At 36.5% G+C, this 15,430-nt stretch overlaps 2 protein-coding genes across 2 annotated transcripts in view; one reads left to right on the top strand and one right to left on the bottom strand.

Annotated features, from left to right (window-relative positions):
* LOC120418991 (glucose transporter type 1) overlaps positions 1-15,430 on the top strand; it is a 443,089-nt gene that overhangs the window by 163,954 nt on the left and 263,705 nt on the right. The gene's annotated exons all lie outside the window — the stretch shown is intronic.
* The window catches only part of LOC120418987 (uncharacterized), a 122,274-nt gene that overhangs the window by 80,320 nt on the left and 26,524 nt on the right, over positions 1-15,430 (bottom strand). Inside the window, exon 4 of the mRNA XM_039581533.2 lies at positions 1,576-1,646. Within this exon, the coding sequence (XP_039437467.1) occupies positions 1,576-1,646 (71 nt within the window). The remainder of the gene's footprint in view (positions 1-1,575; positions 1,647-15,430) is intronic.

Here is a 15,430-nt window from a genome sequence, read left to right on the forward strand (position 1 = left end):
TTTCGGCATCATGGGGTGATATTGGGTTTGGGGGATGAGATTTGGTCATACAAAAATGCTAAAATTTGTATGACCCAATCTCACCCCTAGACCCAATATCACCCCTGATGACGGTTCTGTCTACTGCCCAAATTTTTTTTTCGATTTTTTTTATTTTTCCCGTGTTGAGGAGGTCATTTTTAGAAAAACTTCACTTCTCTTGTTTTATGTTTTTGTTGTTTCATTTTTAGTATTTTAATCTGCATTTTTTGGTTAAGTTTATGTTTGTTTTCAGTAGTATTTGGCCTATTCTACCACCTCCTATCATTACATTTTGCCTAACTAATTTTTTTATGTTTTTACAGTTACTTTTTCAATTTTTTTTCCTGTTTTTCGCATTTTCTGCTATAAAATGGCACCATTATCATTTAAATTGTAAATAAATGTCTAGATGCATAGTCTGGGGCACTAGAAAAATTACTGCATACTTCTTTTTACTTAAAATATAAGAAATGTTAGTAAAAAACACTGCTAAAGTTGACCTCTAAAAAAATGTCATTTTTAAAAACATTGGCAAAGTCACATTAAACAAGTAAAACTTCCAACCCATAAATTTTCTAAAATTTTAAGAGTTCTTCTTTCCAATGCTTTTTTAAGATCAAAAATTGGTTGAAAAATTGATTTTTGGCGATTTTTTCAATCGAAGCCCGTCTAAAGGCGGGGTTGGGTTGTAGAGGGTTAATGACACATAAGAGGCAAAAAAAATAAACAAGCGCCTCAGATATAACGAGTATGTAAGGTTTATGATTTTTTTTAAGTTATGATATTGTTTTATAAACAAAAGTATTAAAAATCAATCTTTAAATCTCATACTCAATTTTTGTGTTGTTTCAAAATTGCTAAATTTGCACTGCAATTTAAAAAAATATTACAGAAATTATAAAAAAAAAATATGTTCATTGTGTTCCAAAACTAATTAAAAATTTAGCAGAAAAAAACCATATTAAAAAAATATGGAGAAAAAAGTGTTTTTTATTGGCCAATAGGGTAGAATTGTTAGTTTCGTAAATGTTCAGGGAATTTAAAATTTGGAGCTTCCTGAGGCCCTGTAAAGGCATTCAAAGTTTGGTTTGATTTTAATCGCATTGGTGGCGAATATGCCTCAAAAAGTGACAAATGTGAAAAATACTGTTTACAGGTTAAATCCCACTTAAACTTGTTCCTGCTACCGGCAAGCCAGTTTTCAACCAAATGAGCTGAAATTTGGGCTGGAGTTCCAATGTTGAGTACTCTTTCCGGCAATCTCATATACTTGTTGATCTGAGCATTTTTTTTTTAAATTTTGACCCGGGTTACTGACCTTTCTTAAAAAATTAAATTAACCAAACAAATCTAGTAAAAATACCAAAAATTGGAACTAAAAATTCTTAAAAAACAACTCCTTCAAACTGCAAGGAAGCAGAAAAAAAGTTTTAGCTTTGTCAACATAAATTTTTATTCCAGCGGTATTTTTTCTAAAATTTTCTTAGCCTTAGACGCCGATGATTAACTCTTAAAAATTGCCAACTTGCTAAATTCATAAAAATGTGTACTTACTGACATCCTTCGGGTGCTTCTGTAATTTCACGACCTTTCGGTTTACTTGGAACCTTTTCATCACTGGTCTCCTGAAAGTATAATTACAAAATTACTTTGTATTAGACAAAAAGTTTCGACTCGTTTAGCAAAAACCGATAAAAGTGAAATATCCACTCCGATCCCCACCAGAGAGCAAAAAAAAAGTAACACAAAATATGACCTCCCCCCAAAAACAAAGCCAACCGATATAAACCCACAACCGCAATCCTCCATCTCCATTTATCAGATTTATTAAACCCGAACCCAAATGCAAGTGTTTTTCCACCCACCACCCCCGCAATCGAGCCCGAATCCACCCGAGACCGAAAGAGCTTTATTGTTATGGCCAAACTTTTGGCCCGGACTTTCTTCGTCAAACTTTCATGGCAAGAAGACCCTGCCCGGGTTGACCAATCGGACTCCATTATCTGGCCCTGGCCAATGATGCCCTTTATGCTGATGGGGAGGGGGGGTGCCAGGAAATTGTCAACTAAAACTTTTTTAATTCTTATTAATTTTACGATTTTATTAAACAAGTTCACGTTGATGGCAGCTTCGTGTAAGGTCGACTGGCTGTGTTTTATGGTTATGGAAGTGGGACGCCACGCCCACCAGCGACTTGCTTCGCGAGACTCTTAATGAAACGATGGAATATTGCATTAAATTTGAGGTTAAACGAAGCGTGGGCCCATCCCCCTCGCCATGACCGTGACGACGACGACGGAGGCGCCGTTACCAGGATTAGCCGTTCAAAAAATAAAGAAATATAATTTATGGCGTAAAGTATAGTGGAGTTCTTTGTCTGCGGGAGTGGTGCACTGTGGGAAATTTGGTGGAAAACAAACTTTAATATTTTGTTAATGATACTGTCTATTAGCGTTATCTGTCACGCGAATGGACACGAAATGAGTTAATAAATTGGACGTGCACGTGCCCACGCTGAAATGGGTCATTGGAAACAGCTCGAGGGCACCTAATACAAGAGACTGAGATAACTGAAACAGAATAACCCAAGTCTGATACAAACTATACTTTCCCATAATTTCGTTGCCGGCTCACGGGTTTTGAAATCTTTTACAGATTTCCTTCAGTGCCACAGGCGCGAATAAATTATTTGCACTTAATTAACGCTTCTTCGCCACCTTTAGCCATGCACAATCTCCCTCGCAGTAGCGAAAGCCAAGAAAAAGTAAGAATGGAAAGCGCCAACAAAGATGTTTTATGAGAAATGCTGCAAAATTCTAAATGAGGGTGAGCTTTTTGCAGCATAAAGCTGCACCAACCCCGTCCTCCCACTTTTTTCCCGGTTCGTCATCGTCATCGCCCCCGGGGGGAAGAATGGAAAGCGTGCTGTTAATAATGGGTGAATAAATAATCGACCACCCAGCCCTCCTCCCCCACCATCTCTCAAGAGGACTTTATCTACTGGGTAAAGCTTAAAAGCTCGTGTGGAAAATCGTGCGCGGGCGCGAGCTTCGAAACATCCATTAGCGTTCGTTTCATCAAATTAACACGATTTTACCGCCTCCCGCCTTCCTACTCCTTAAGTTCTGCGAGATAATGAGGGATCGAGGAGCGGTGGGACATTTTGGATGTGTTCCATATTTGGCTCAATTAAATTAGCCTCGTCTTGCGGATCGCGGTGACAACCAATCAATACGGCTTTCACCCTAACTGGCTGCTGCTGCAGAGCTTTGGTGGAGGCCAGGTTGGTGGCAGGTAATTGAAGCTTTCAGCTGTTGGCAAGTTGGGTGCACAATTATTGAAGTGGATTATGAATTAGCAAAGTGTGGTGGCAAGCTTTCAAAAACTGTATCAAAAAAATCAAACCATCCACATTAACGACCCCCGGGTCTTTTGTGGTCTCTATTGCAAGTTTCTGCTCGAACCAAGGAGTCCGAAGGCTTGAATGGGGAGAGCACCCAAACCTCTTTCTACTCCAAGGAACCTTCCACCCCAGTGTTTGAACTGACGACCTTTGGATTGCGAGTCCAACCGCCGCCAGCGATTCCACCGGAGTAGGCTTGGTTTGGTGTGTTGTTTGTACTTATGGCATGGAGACGACTCCTACACTGCCGCTCAAATCAAGTCCGTCCCATATGTAATTTCGTCAATTTTTAGTTAATGATGTAGTCGGGTTCAAAATCATCTGAACTATCAGAAAAACCAATAAAATTTAGTAGTTTATTCTAGAAAACCGTTGAAAATTCACTTTTTCAAAAAATTCTAACACGAAACCTTATGGGCGGGACAACATTGACTTGCGTTTTTCTCGGCTTGCTGTTTTTACATATGGGACGGACACGATTAGAGCGGCAGTACACCTGGATTGACTTAACGGCCTAACAACCAAGGCCGGGACCGACATTTTACTTCCTCATCCGATGGAAGGTGAAAAAACTGTATATCGAAAGCGAATTCCGTCAATAGTACAGCTGTTGTTATACTCGATCATGAATTTTTTTTCTAGTTTTCAATTCCGGTTTCAAAATGTACGCTTTTATAATGAGATATTTAACTTTATTGTTAATCTGTTTCTGAGTAGTTCTTTAGATTTTCACAAATTATTTCGCGATTTTTAAATTAGTTTATTGTGATTTGGATGAAACTTTTTCCATACGTGCCCTATGACAAAAGAAGCAATTTTGCATCATACGTTTGTCCACACAGCAAAAAATCCGAAGGTAAAATCACATGAAAAAGCATGCACATCACCTTCGTCAAAATAAACACTTAATATTACACACTGCATGTAAATTTTTTGCAAACACAAAAAAAAGTTACAACCAACGGGATTCAAACCCAGCACCAACGGTAAGGACTGGCGCCTTAGCCCACTCGGCCATCAGACCGATGAAAAGTTACAAGGATAAACGCATATTCGAACTTGACATTTCGGTGAAGTAGGTTTCACATACTGATGGGCTACATATTTCAGGGTGTTAAATCACATATTTTACACCCGGGGCTTTTACACGCAGCTGGATTACTACTTTTTTAGCTGTGCATTAGCCTGTCCCATTTTGAGGTCATGCCGAGGAATTTCAGGTGCTCACATCTTAAATGATAGATTATGATGTTAGAAACAATGTTTTCTTAGACAAGAAAAAATAATAAAATACTTTCTCGCACCCCCTAGTCGATTCACTGAAAAAAGTCACTTTTTTGAACAAATTTTCTAAAACCGCTTGGAATCAATACAAAAACGGTTTCGATCATGTGTGTATTATCTTCAAATGATAGGTTTTTGTCCATAGATTAATATGCACTATCAATATTGGACCAAAATTTAAGTTTTTGGACTATCCCAGGCGGATTTATGTCGAAAAAATCGCATCTTTTCGAAACTTTTTTCCGAAATGCTGATTTAATTTAGGGTAGCCTTTTTTTTCCCAGTAAAACCAATACAAGCAGCTTGTAGGAAATTTCATGGCGAACATTTTTCCTTCTAAGAAAATGCAATCTAGACACTCCAGAGCCGAGATATAATACGCGGGAAAATACATTTAAAATTGTTTTCAGTTGATTATATATCTGCTTCCTTTAAAATTTTGAAGTTTTTTGGAAAATATATTGCTTTGCCCCTTGATTTTTCGGAGCGATTTTGAAGGAGGGGGGGAGGATAACATGAACTTTGAAAAATATTTGCAACGGTCTTAATAGTGGAGCAAAATTTCATTTTTTATGTATTAAAATAACTGTGTGTGAGTGTACTTGTGTGTTAACCACAAAGACCTTCCCATAACATCGTAGCTCGGGAGACATCAAAAAGCCAATACCTTATCAGACTAACCCAAAAAAAAAAAAACTAATCCCGTGATACTTGAAGGAGATGCTGTGGATTCAACAGTCTCAAGCGGTGTCAACAGGTATATGGCGAAAAGCTTTGTATTTGATGAGTCTACAACTTCAATTATTGGACTTACATTCCTTCCTTTCGTTGAACTGCTTCTTGGGAGAGCGCCGGTATTGACTAATAAAGTCGAGATCTTCAGAAGTTCAGTGAACGATGGTTGGCTTCCACTGATCAATGTTGATTCATTGTTCAACTTCAACTGATCTGTCAATAATGGAGTAGCAGCTCATTGGCAGTCAACCATGCTCATGCTCAATTTTCGGTACTTTTTCGTTCTTTTACTTTTTGCGTTTCTCTTTGATTTGTCGTTCGTGTCTGTCGCGGGTGATCTTGATCGGCCAGGATCAAAAACGACCAACTTTTTGATTCATTTTTCGTAAAATCGCGATAACTCGTGATGGTTACACGCAAACCCCTTATGTTTATTTTTTTTTCTGATTGTCTGCTCTTCAACTTTGTAAACACTCTCAAAAATAACCCGGCTAAGTTACAGAACACATCGTAAATTTTTTCAATGTTTTTTTTTTGTTTCAAATGAAATCTCTGGGTTATTGAAGATTCGATATGTGCAACAAATTGCCCTTAAAATGACATATCCTTCTCTCTCTCCCATATGTCTTCTAAAAATTTCGGGGGTGGGGGTGGTGGTGGGGGGGCTTGCTACGGACTGGGTCTTAAAATTCAGGGAGCAAACAATTTTTCTTTTTCAAACTTCAAAATGTCAATAAAATTACATTCCCTGCGTTTAAAATCGTTTTTAGCATGTTTGGGTTTATTCAAAAATCTTTTCAAAGTTTCGATGTACAGTACCGCAAAAAGTTTTTTTTTCGTAAATATTTTTGTTTTCGTCAAATCTTACATTTTTTGAATACTTATGATGGCAAAACAACTGAACTAGTGTAAAATGCATTTTAACACATTTTTTTCATTAAAATGTTGAGACTTTTTTGGCTTGTTATTGGGTAATTCTCTACCAACTCACACGAAATCGGGAAAAGTTGCCCCGACCACTCTTCGGTTTGCGTGAAACTTTGTCCTAAGAGGTAACTTTTGTCCCTGATTACGAATCCGTTTTTTGTTATCTCGTGACGGAGAGATACCACTGATTGTCATATCATTCAATTGAATTTGGTCGAAAACTGGATTTGTGGGGATTTCTTGAAGTTAGGGATCGAAACGGATCCAAATTATCCGAAAATATGTACCTTAAATTTCTCTTCAAGTAATCCAATAAAGTCAAACCAGTCTGCATCGTCCAGGACGCATACCTGAACGTCTTCTTTAAGCAATGTTACACATTTGTGTCGTGCTTAACTTTGTCTTCACATGCGTTCACAATTTCCTGCCCGAGCCACATCCAGGTAGTGGCGAAAGTTCAAGTACTCTTATAGAAATTCACATCCAGATAAGAACCTTAGCGCGCTGTAGCATGTCTTTTCCTTCCATTATTAGAACGGTTGTTATACAACTTTTACCCCCCACCAGCTCCCCTTCTCCTTTCAAGGAAATGGAAGCAAAAGAGCTTTCCACCGCTGAGAGAGGGTAAACCGCACATATTTTATCCAACCAAAGCACCTTGTCGGAAGCACAGCAGGAATTTGCGTACACCTTCTTCTTCTACAAGCACAAAAGTCTTTGGTTTGGAGGAAATCATCATTGCGTATTGCCAAGACGACGGCGATGATCATCGGCCATAAATTGTGTGAGTTTCTCGTGTGTAGGTCCGTTGAGTATCCTGGACCTGGAGAAGGCTGGCCCTAACGCACCGGGATTCCGAGGACCATTTGGGAAAAGGGATGTTTTCCACGCCCGCGCTCCCTCTTCTTCTCCCGGGAATAGATTTGTAGCTCTTGGAACCAGCCAGAAGCAGCAGCTATTTTCATAAATTGCTTAGCCAACCAGACTAACCATGCTTCCTGCAGGCCCTTTTTTCTGCTCCTCCTACGCGCAGCGCTCTTGACTGGAGGAGACTGTCAGGGTTGTTACTGGTTTAGAGGTTGAACTTAGTTCAAGTTTCGAGTTAAACTTTTTTTGTATAGAGTTGAATTTTGAGAATTTGTAAGGAACTAGGAATTGCTGTAAAGACGTAACGAAATATTAAAATTTAAGAAATAATACCAAAAATCACTCTGTTAGCAACAACCCTGCAACCCTTGCACCGAAGGTTACATAGTTCACAGTCGTAGTGTGGTTCCACGAAGGTTTGCCAAATGCCAGTCAGGCCAGACCAGCCAGAGTACGATGCCGATTCGCAAGATACTCTTCCAAATGTGAATTATGGACGACAAAACGGGAACGAACATCGAACAAGGTATACCAGGAGCAGCAGCAGTTCCAGCTCACAGCAACTCACTCCGAGTCGTTGGCAAACCGGAAAGGATTGGAATTGTTGTGCTGGTTGTTGCCGATTACGTAAGGGATCGGAACTTCGAACTGTGCGCTACTTGTGGCAAATTTATTTTTGCATTGAACACCAGCTGCTGCAGCACTTTTAGCATTTTTGTTAGAAGGTACCATTAGAATCGATGGACGGACGGCGGTGGAGCTTCGCGAAGCGCGCTCGATGTATTGAGCTTGTATTGACTTTGGTTGTGGAAAATTGTAACGAATTGCAAAGAAGCCAACCCTTTTGGTCAAAGAAGGCACCACTAAACGGAAAATGTACAACTCTGCGAAATTACAGGCCAGTGCAACATGCCTTTCGTTTGATCTTCTAAAATTAGCACTCCAGCGAAACGGTTAGAAACGTTCAAATTTCTGTGGTTCTCGTATACTGAGTAGCTTTTCCAGCAATTACTTTCCATCCTGCCTCCGGTGTGCTGTGCACATGTTGTTTATTTCGCTATTTTTTGTTTCTTCCATTGAACGAGATTCGATTACAAATAAAGGCCCTGTACCGCATGGTTGGTTCCCGGAAAAGGCTTCGAATGTAACATACAGGGCAGCCCTTTTGAAAGCTTGTCGTTACTATGGTTAGTGGGGATTCCTTTGAAGAGTTCTGTTTTTTCGAAAGAGCTCAGCTTGAAATGCTTTATGTGTATTGCGAACTGAATATAGCAAAAGGTTTAAAATACACATCCAAAAATAATGATGGTAATATTATTTCAGGAACTGGTGAAATTTTCATCAGCTTGAATTTGCATTTTTAAACATTATTTAGGGTTTCCAACAACCAAATTATCAACCTGCCAATTCATTTTTATTGTGTGTCAGTGCGATTTTTTTACTTGAAAGTTCACAGAAAAAAATAATGTAAATTTGGAAGCTGTAATTTTGGAAGGTTGAATATTACCTCTTTTATGATGTAATTTTACCTCATTTTAGACTGAAAAAGTGACATTACACCAGAAAAGTGGTAAAATTACACATTTGCAGAGGTAAAATTACACCTTTTTTCTGACATAAAAGATGTACCCCTTCCCAGATGTAATATTACCACGATTTTTTTTTCTGTGTTGTTTTTTATTATTGATATATAGCAATTTTATTAGAAAAGATCACGCCGATTATATAGATTTTCTTAGAAAAAATTGTAACTCGAGAACTACATCAGCAAACCTTCTGAAACTTTGCCCAGAGATACTTGACAGTTATATGAAGCAAAATTCATCATTATCTCGAAATACATATTCTTTGAAACGCTGAAATTGTATAGATTGTTTTGGTTTTTTTTTTATTGAAAATCGGATGTAACATCTCAAAAGGGCTGTATCTCGAAAACTACATCAGCGAATGTTTTCATTTTTTGCTCAGAAATCGTCATGGTGTAAGAAATCGATAGACACCAAAATCTCGGATTGCATATTTTTTTCATAATAATGGTATTTTGAGCACCGTGAATTAGTTGGCATTTCAAGGGAAAATAATTTGAGGACCGAAAATCCAGCCAAACATTTTGAAAAGTCGTATCAAAACCTAAAATTGCGTTGCAAACGTGTCTGTACCTGAACATATTTTTAAAAGTTTTAATTTTTCTTGAAAAATGTAGTTTTTGCTAAATTTACGAAAATTACAAAATTTTTGGACCACCCTAACACGGCATAGGTCATTATTAGGCTTAGTGATTTTTCACGCTCAAAAATTGCAAATTTCACGGGGACCCTTTTTTCAAAACACCAAATTTCACGGAAATTTCGCGGATCGTGAAAAATGTTACATTAACCCTGAAAATTTGATGTACAAATTACAAAAACTACTTTTTATGCTTAATTATAATATTATCTTTCAATAAGCTGATAAAAATTCTTAACTAAATTTTAACGTGACAAAAAAAAACTTTTCTCAATTAAAAAAAAACCCATTGATTCATGAATGGGATGGCTCTATACATATTTTTAAACGAAATGTAGGGCATGCGTATTCTCAGTTATTGAAAAGCTTTTTATAAATATTCGACTTATGTAGTCAAAAAGTTTTCGCAAATTTGCTTCTATTTTATCCAAAACTAAAATAAAAATCCAAAAACAAAAAAAAGTTTAATCTGTAACGAAATCTTCAAATTGTTATTCAAAATCAGAACAGCGCAAACAAAAAAAGTGATTTTTTTTAACTTCCAAGAAAACTATTCACCAAAATAAACAAATATCGTGAAAATTAAACAGGACTCAGCAAAAATCTGAAAAGTTTTTTTAAAGATAAAAAATACTATTCATTAAATCTTTTTGATGATTTCTAAAAATAAATCAATTCAATTTAAAAAAAAAATTGCGCGATCTTTTTAAACCTAATCACAAAATACTTGTTTAGTCAATTTTAACAAGTTTTGGTTAAAAAAGCATTTGTAAAAAATTAAACTTTTTGGTATTATCAAATGATTGTTGATTTCATCCTTGTGATAACTTGATGATTGCGAGAATATTTTTTGACTTTGACTGATTTTTGTTAACATTATTTAAGTATTCGTAGTATTCACTTCTCAGTAAAAGTTGTAACAATTTTATGTTAATGTATGTTTTGCTAATAATCCTTCAAATGGTTTTTCAATTGAAAACTAATAAAATTTACTTAAAAAGTATTCGTTGATGAAATATTTAATATGTTGTTATTTCTAAGCAATGATTTTAGAAATTGATAAATTTCACGGGTTTTCACGGAAATCTTTAAATTTCACGAATTTCACGCTGTCCGCGAAATCGTGAAAATTCACTAACCCTAGTCATTATAAAGTCCAATAAAAAAACGGGTCTAATTGGGTACTAAAGCCCTATGTCAATTTTTATGTACAATGGTAAAAAACACGACTACTGTTATAATAACAGAAAGTGTTATAAAATCTTCTTGAAAAATCAATTATTGCATAAGGGTTTAATAATAGTTTATTTTATCATAACACAATTTGTTATTGGTCTGATATTGGTTGAAAGCCAAAACAACTTGGGAATAACATTTTTTGTTATTGAAGAAAACCGCCAACTGTTATTGGGATGATCGGATTAGTTGTTAAAATAACAAAAAATAATAACAAAGATTTATTCGAAGAATAACTAAAAATGTTATTAGTCTGTTATTAAAATAACAATCCAATAACAAAAAAATCATAGCGACGAATAACAAATCTTGTTATAAATAACATAATATGTTATTGGACAAGTGTTTTCAAATATCAAAAAAAAAAAAAATATTCCCAAGTTATTTCCGTCTGCTCGGGTTGTAGCGCTATAACCACGGCAAATAGTGTCCAGGGCATTCGTGGAAATACAATGTCCCATCCCAGAGGAGCCCGGAGTACCAAAACTTCTTAGCATGGTGCTCCCAACGAATAAACCAAATCTCGGAGCGTATGGTGGTGTGTCTCCACGCTTCTTCCTCCCCTGTCGATTCAGAATTGTGTTGTTGTTCGAACACTCTGTGCTCAAACTCAACTCACTTCAAACGAATTATGTCTCTGCGATACGGTCTTACGCAGTAGGCCTGGCCGCTTTAACGCTTGTGATGTTTCAATGCATTCCGATGGAATGGCGCACTACAGATGTTAATAAATGACAAGAAGAGTGCTAGGCGTAATCTAACCTAAGGCACTCTCCAGGATCCTTTCGAAAGATTGGCTGCGCTAGGGTCTGATTAGATTAGATTAGAATTAGAACAATGGTAAAAAACACGATTAAAAACCATTTCTGATCCCTTTTTTAATTTTAATGCCAAAAAAAAAAAAATATTGACAAGACAACATTTTTTCGATGGATCAACTATGATCCCCTTGGAACGAGCTGTCAAGTAGGACCTTTTCTGTCAAGAAGGGCCGTGAAGTTTATTTTTAAAAATTGAATTAAAAAACCTTTGCGGTCGTTCAAAGGGTCATTATACTCAGAAAAATAAGCTTTATCGCTGTGAACAAAAATATTATAAATCTAAGCTTAATTTTAGGACCCAATTATATTGGCAAAGAAACCTCCAGAATTTTTTTTTACCCCGATCGGAGCACTTTTTTCAGTTTATGCGCTTTTCAAATGGAAGGAAATTCCTAGGAAATCAATAATCTATATATACAGCAATTCCATCCCAAAAGAGCCTAAACCGAAAAAAAAGTTCTCCGATCGGACTCAAATTTTTTCTGGGGGTTCCTTGGCCAAAATCATTAGACCCGTATTTTTTTTGTTTTTCCATTAGGGTGACCTACATCGTGCTAGGGTGGTTCAAAAAATGGTAATTTTCGTCATTTTTCGCAAAAACCTCTATTTTCGAATAATCATATCTCGGCGCCATTTCATCCAATTTGAGCTGTCTTAGACGCAAAAGAAAGATAATGAGTTTGGCTATTTGGGAAAAATAGTAAAAAGTTTCAAAAATCTAGCTTAACATTTGAAAAAGTCGCATGAAAACTTAAAATGGCGTTTTGACCGTGTCTGGACCAAAGAGCCTATGTCTGAAAATATTTTTATCGGATTCCTCGGAAAATTTCACATACCATATCAAAAAATTGGCGATGTCGAACCGTACGTTTTGGAGATATGATTTTTTGAAAATAAAAACTGAGTTTTTCGACGCGCCACGCGCAAAAACGGGAAAATGACGAAATCGGCAAAAAATCAACTTTTTCCACTAAAACTGCGATAACTTTAAAATTTCAGCGATGACCTATAGATGTTTGGGTATCAAAATTTTTGTTATTGAAAGACGCAACTTTTGGTTTTTTTCGGTTTAGGCTCTTTTGGGATGGAATTGCTGTATATAAAAAATTTCACCAGTAAGGTCGTTACAAATATTTTTTGAAATTTATGTCCCTCGACTCTGACCAAAGTGGGGAAATATAAAATATGAAATTACAAGCCAAGATTTCAATATTTGGATGAAAAAAGGGTTTAAAAATGCATTTTACACCAGTCTAGTTGTGTTATTGGATTATCTTGTAAAATATATTTTTTATAACATAATTAATTATTTTTCAAACAAATCTCTGTTATTATTTAGTGTTATTATAACAGCTAATCTAGGTGTTCCTATGACAAATCCTGACCTTTTGACAACAACACAACTTGAACTTTTCCAGTTACTTCCACCTAGCAGGTGGGTTTTTACTTGGCTCTTTACCAAAATATCCAACACTAGAGCTTTTTATTCTAGTGTCCAGTAATAGGGCCCTGTACCTTAAGGTCTAACATCTTTTAAGCTCTTAAATTTATTGTTTTAGTCAAGGACCAACCCAAATGTCCATTAACTGAACTCTTCGCCATAGTGTCCAACACCAGTGTCTGTTACCATAAAGTCCAACCCTCTACCTTAATAACCCACATCTTGATTGCAAGACCTAAAATCCATCAAAACCATTGCATTTGTATCAATTTGTTCCCTCGTTAGCTCGCCCAAATCCCTCAAATTACACCCGGCTCACAAATCTAGGTGAATCCTCATCCCTAGACACTTTGTCTCATTTTTCAATTTCGAAATCCCTGCTGCAAAAGCCAAGAACACACTCTTCTTGCGGAATGTTTTGCCGGGACAAAAATTATTTATGTTCAATTGCGGTAGCATGAAGACTTTTCCACCAAGCTCCAAACTTCCCCTCCTCCTTTTACAAGCAGCCTGAGGATGATATTGATTGATGTGTTTAGTTGAAGGTACAAAACTGGCTTTCCCTGGCGGGAGCCGGAAAACCCGTCGTCTAGCACATTGAAAACAGGTGGTACGCGCGGCCAACCCACACACACACACACCCATACCGACGTGCCTTGCTGAACTCACCACCACCACTCTAGCGGAGGAAAAATGGAAAATAACACGAAATTTGGTTCAGCGCAAATATGTTTCACGATTTATGGCTTATGATTTCGCGCTTTGTTTCGTGTGCCTAATGCCTCTCACATGTTTATTTGTGTGTACACGTTTCATTTGTGTGTGTGTTTGTGATAGAGGAAAGAGAGAAAGGTTATTTATAGCGCCCTGTGGCCAAGGTCCTTAGAATGTGGGTTTGTAACCGTTTTGGCAGACTAGCTGGTTTTTGGATGTTCCGAGGTAACCACACCGGAGTATCACGGTTTCAACTCAAATAAAATTTGGAAAACTCGGAAAACTCATCGTTAACTGGGATGAACTGGGACTGCAGTCTGAACCGGGAGAGTCATATTTTTAAAGCTAAAATTTTGAAACTAAATAAAATATTTAAACCCACCTTGCCATCTTTACAAAAATGTTGTACAACTTGTTTTCCCAAATTGAAAATTCATTTGCAATTTTGAATAGGTTGTAATATCCAATTTGGGCCAATCGGAAGTTTTTGGATGTAATTTGGGTTAAAAAAAGCTTAAAAATATCTACAAATTGCAAATCTACTCGTAGATTTTTAGTATATTTTACTGATTTTCAAAAATCATCTGAGTTAAAAAACTGAAAAGTCTAAAATTCAAAATGCCTATGGCATGATTGGAACAAGAAAGAAAGAATAAACCGCAAGCCAAGCTGTAATTTTTTTTTTTTTTTTTTTTATTTATATTTATTCAGTTTTTCTTTTCCATGTACATTCATTCAGTTAAAATATTATTGAGTGTCCAATCACAATCGATGACTTTTCACCTCAATTTTAAATACTAGCAACTTTCATTTATTCATGAAATATTTAGCTTTCGCCATTCAGTGATTTCAAATGTAGGAGGTCCTACATGTACAAAAGGGAAAAGGGATACCTTAAAACTAACTTATAAACTATATAAAGAGCGGATCAATGCAGCTGAAGACTGCAATGATTTTTGTCGAAATGCATCAATTATCTTATTGGACATAACATCCAAAGTGTCAACTTCGGCTAATTGATGAAGTTCACTGGTGCTGAACCAGGGAGGAAGTTTCAGAATCATTTTCAGAATTTTGTTCTGAATCCTCTGCAGTTTTTTCTTCCTGGTTAAACAACAGCTTGTCCAGATCGGCACAGCATAAAGCATGGCAGGTCTGAAAATTTGTTTATAAATTAACAGTTTATTCTTGAGACAAAGTCTAGAATTCCTGTTTATAAGTGGATACAAACATTTAATATATTTGTTACATTTAACCTGGATACTTTCAATGTGATCCTTGTAAGTAAGGTTTTTGTCAAAAGCAAGTCCAAGATATTTCACTTGATCCTCCCACTTTAAATTTACCTCATTCATCTTTATAATGTGATGACTTTTTGGTTTAAGAAAATCAGCCCTTGGTTTGTGAGGGAAAATAATAAGTTGAGTTTTTGCAGCATTTGGAGTAATTTTCCATTCTTTCAAATAAGAATTGAAAATATCCAAGCTTTTTTGTAATCTTCTTGTGATGACACGAAGGCTTCTACCTTTGGCGGAGATGCTTGTATCATCAGCAAAAAGTGATTTCTGACATCCTGGGGGCAAATCAGGCAAGTCAGAAGTAAAAATATTGTATAAAATTGGACCCAAAATGCTCCCTTGAGGGACGCCAGCACGTACAGGTAGTTGATCAGATTTGCTGTTCTGATAACATACCTGCAGAGTACGATCCGTCAAATAATTTTGGATAATTTTCACGATATAAATCGGAAAATTA

Source organism: Culex pipiens, chromosome 3, assembly GCF_016801865.2.
Source record: "Culex pipiens pallens isolate TS chromosome 3, TS_CPP_V2, whole genome shotgun sequence".
Lineage (NCBI taxonomy): Eukaryota > Metazoa > Arthropoda > Insecta > Diptera > Culicidae > Culex > Culex pipiens.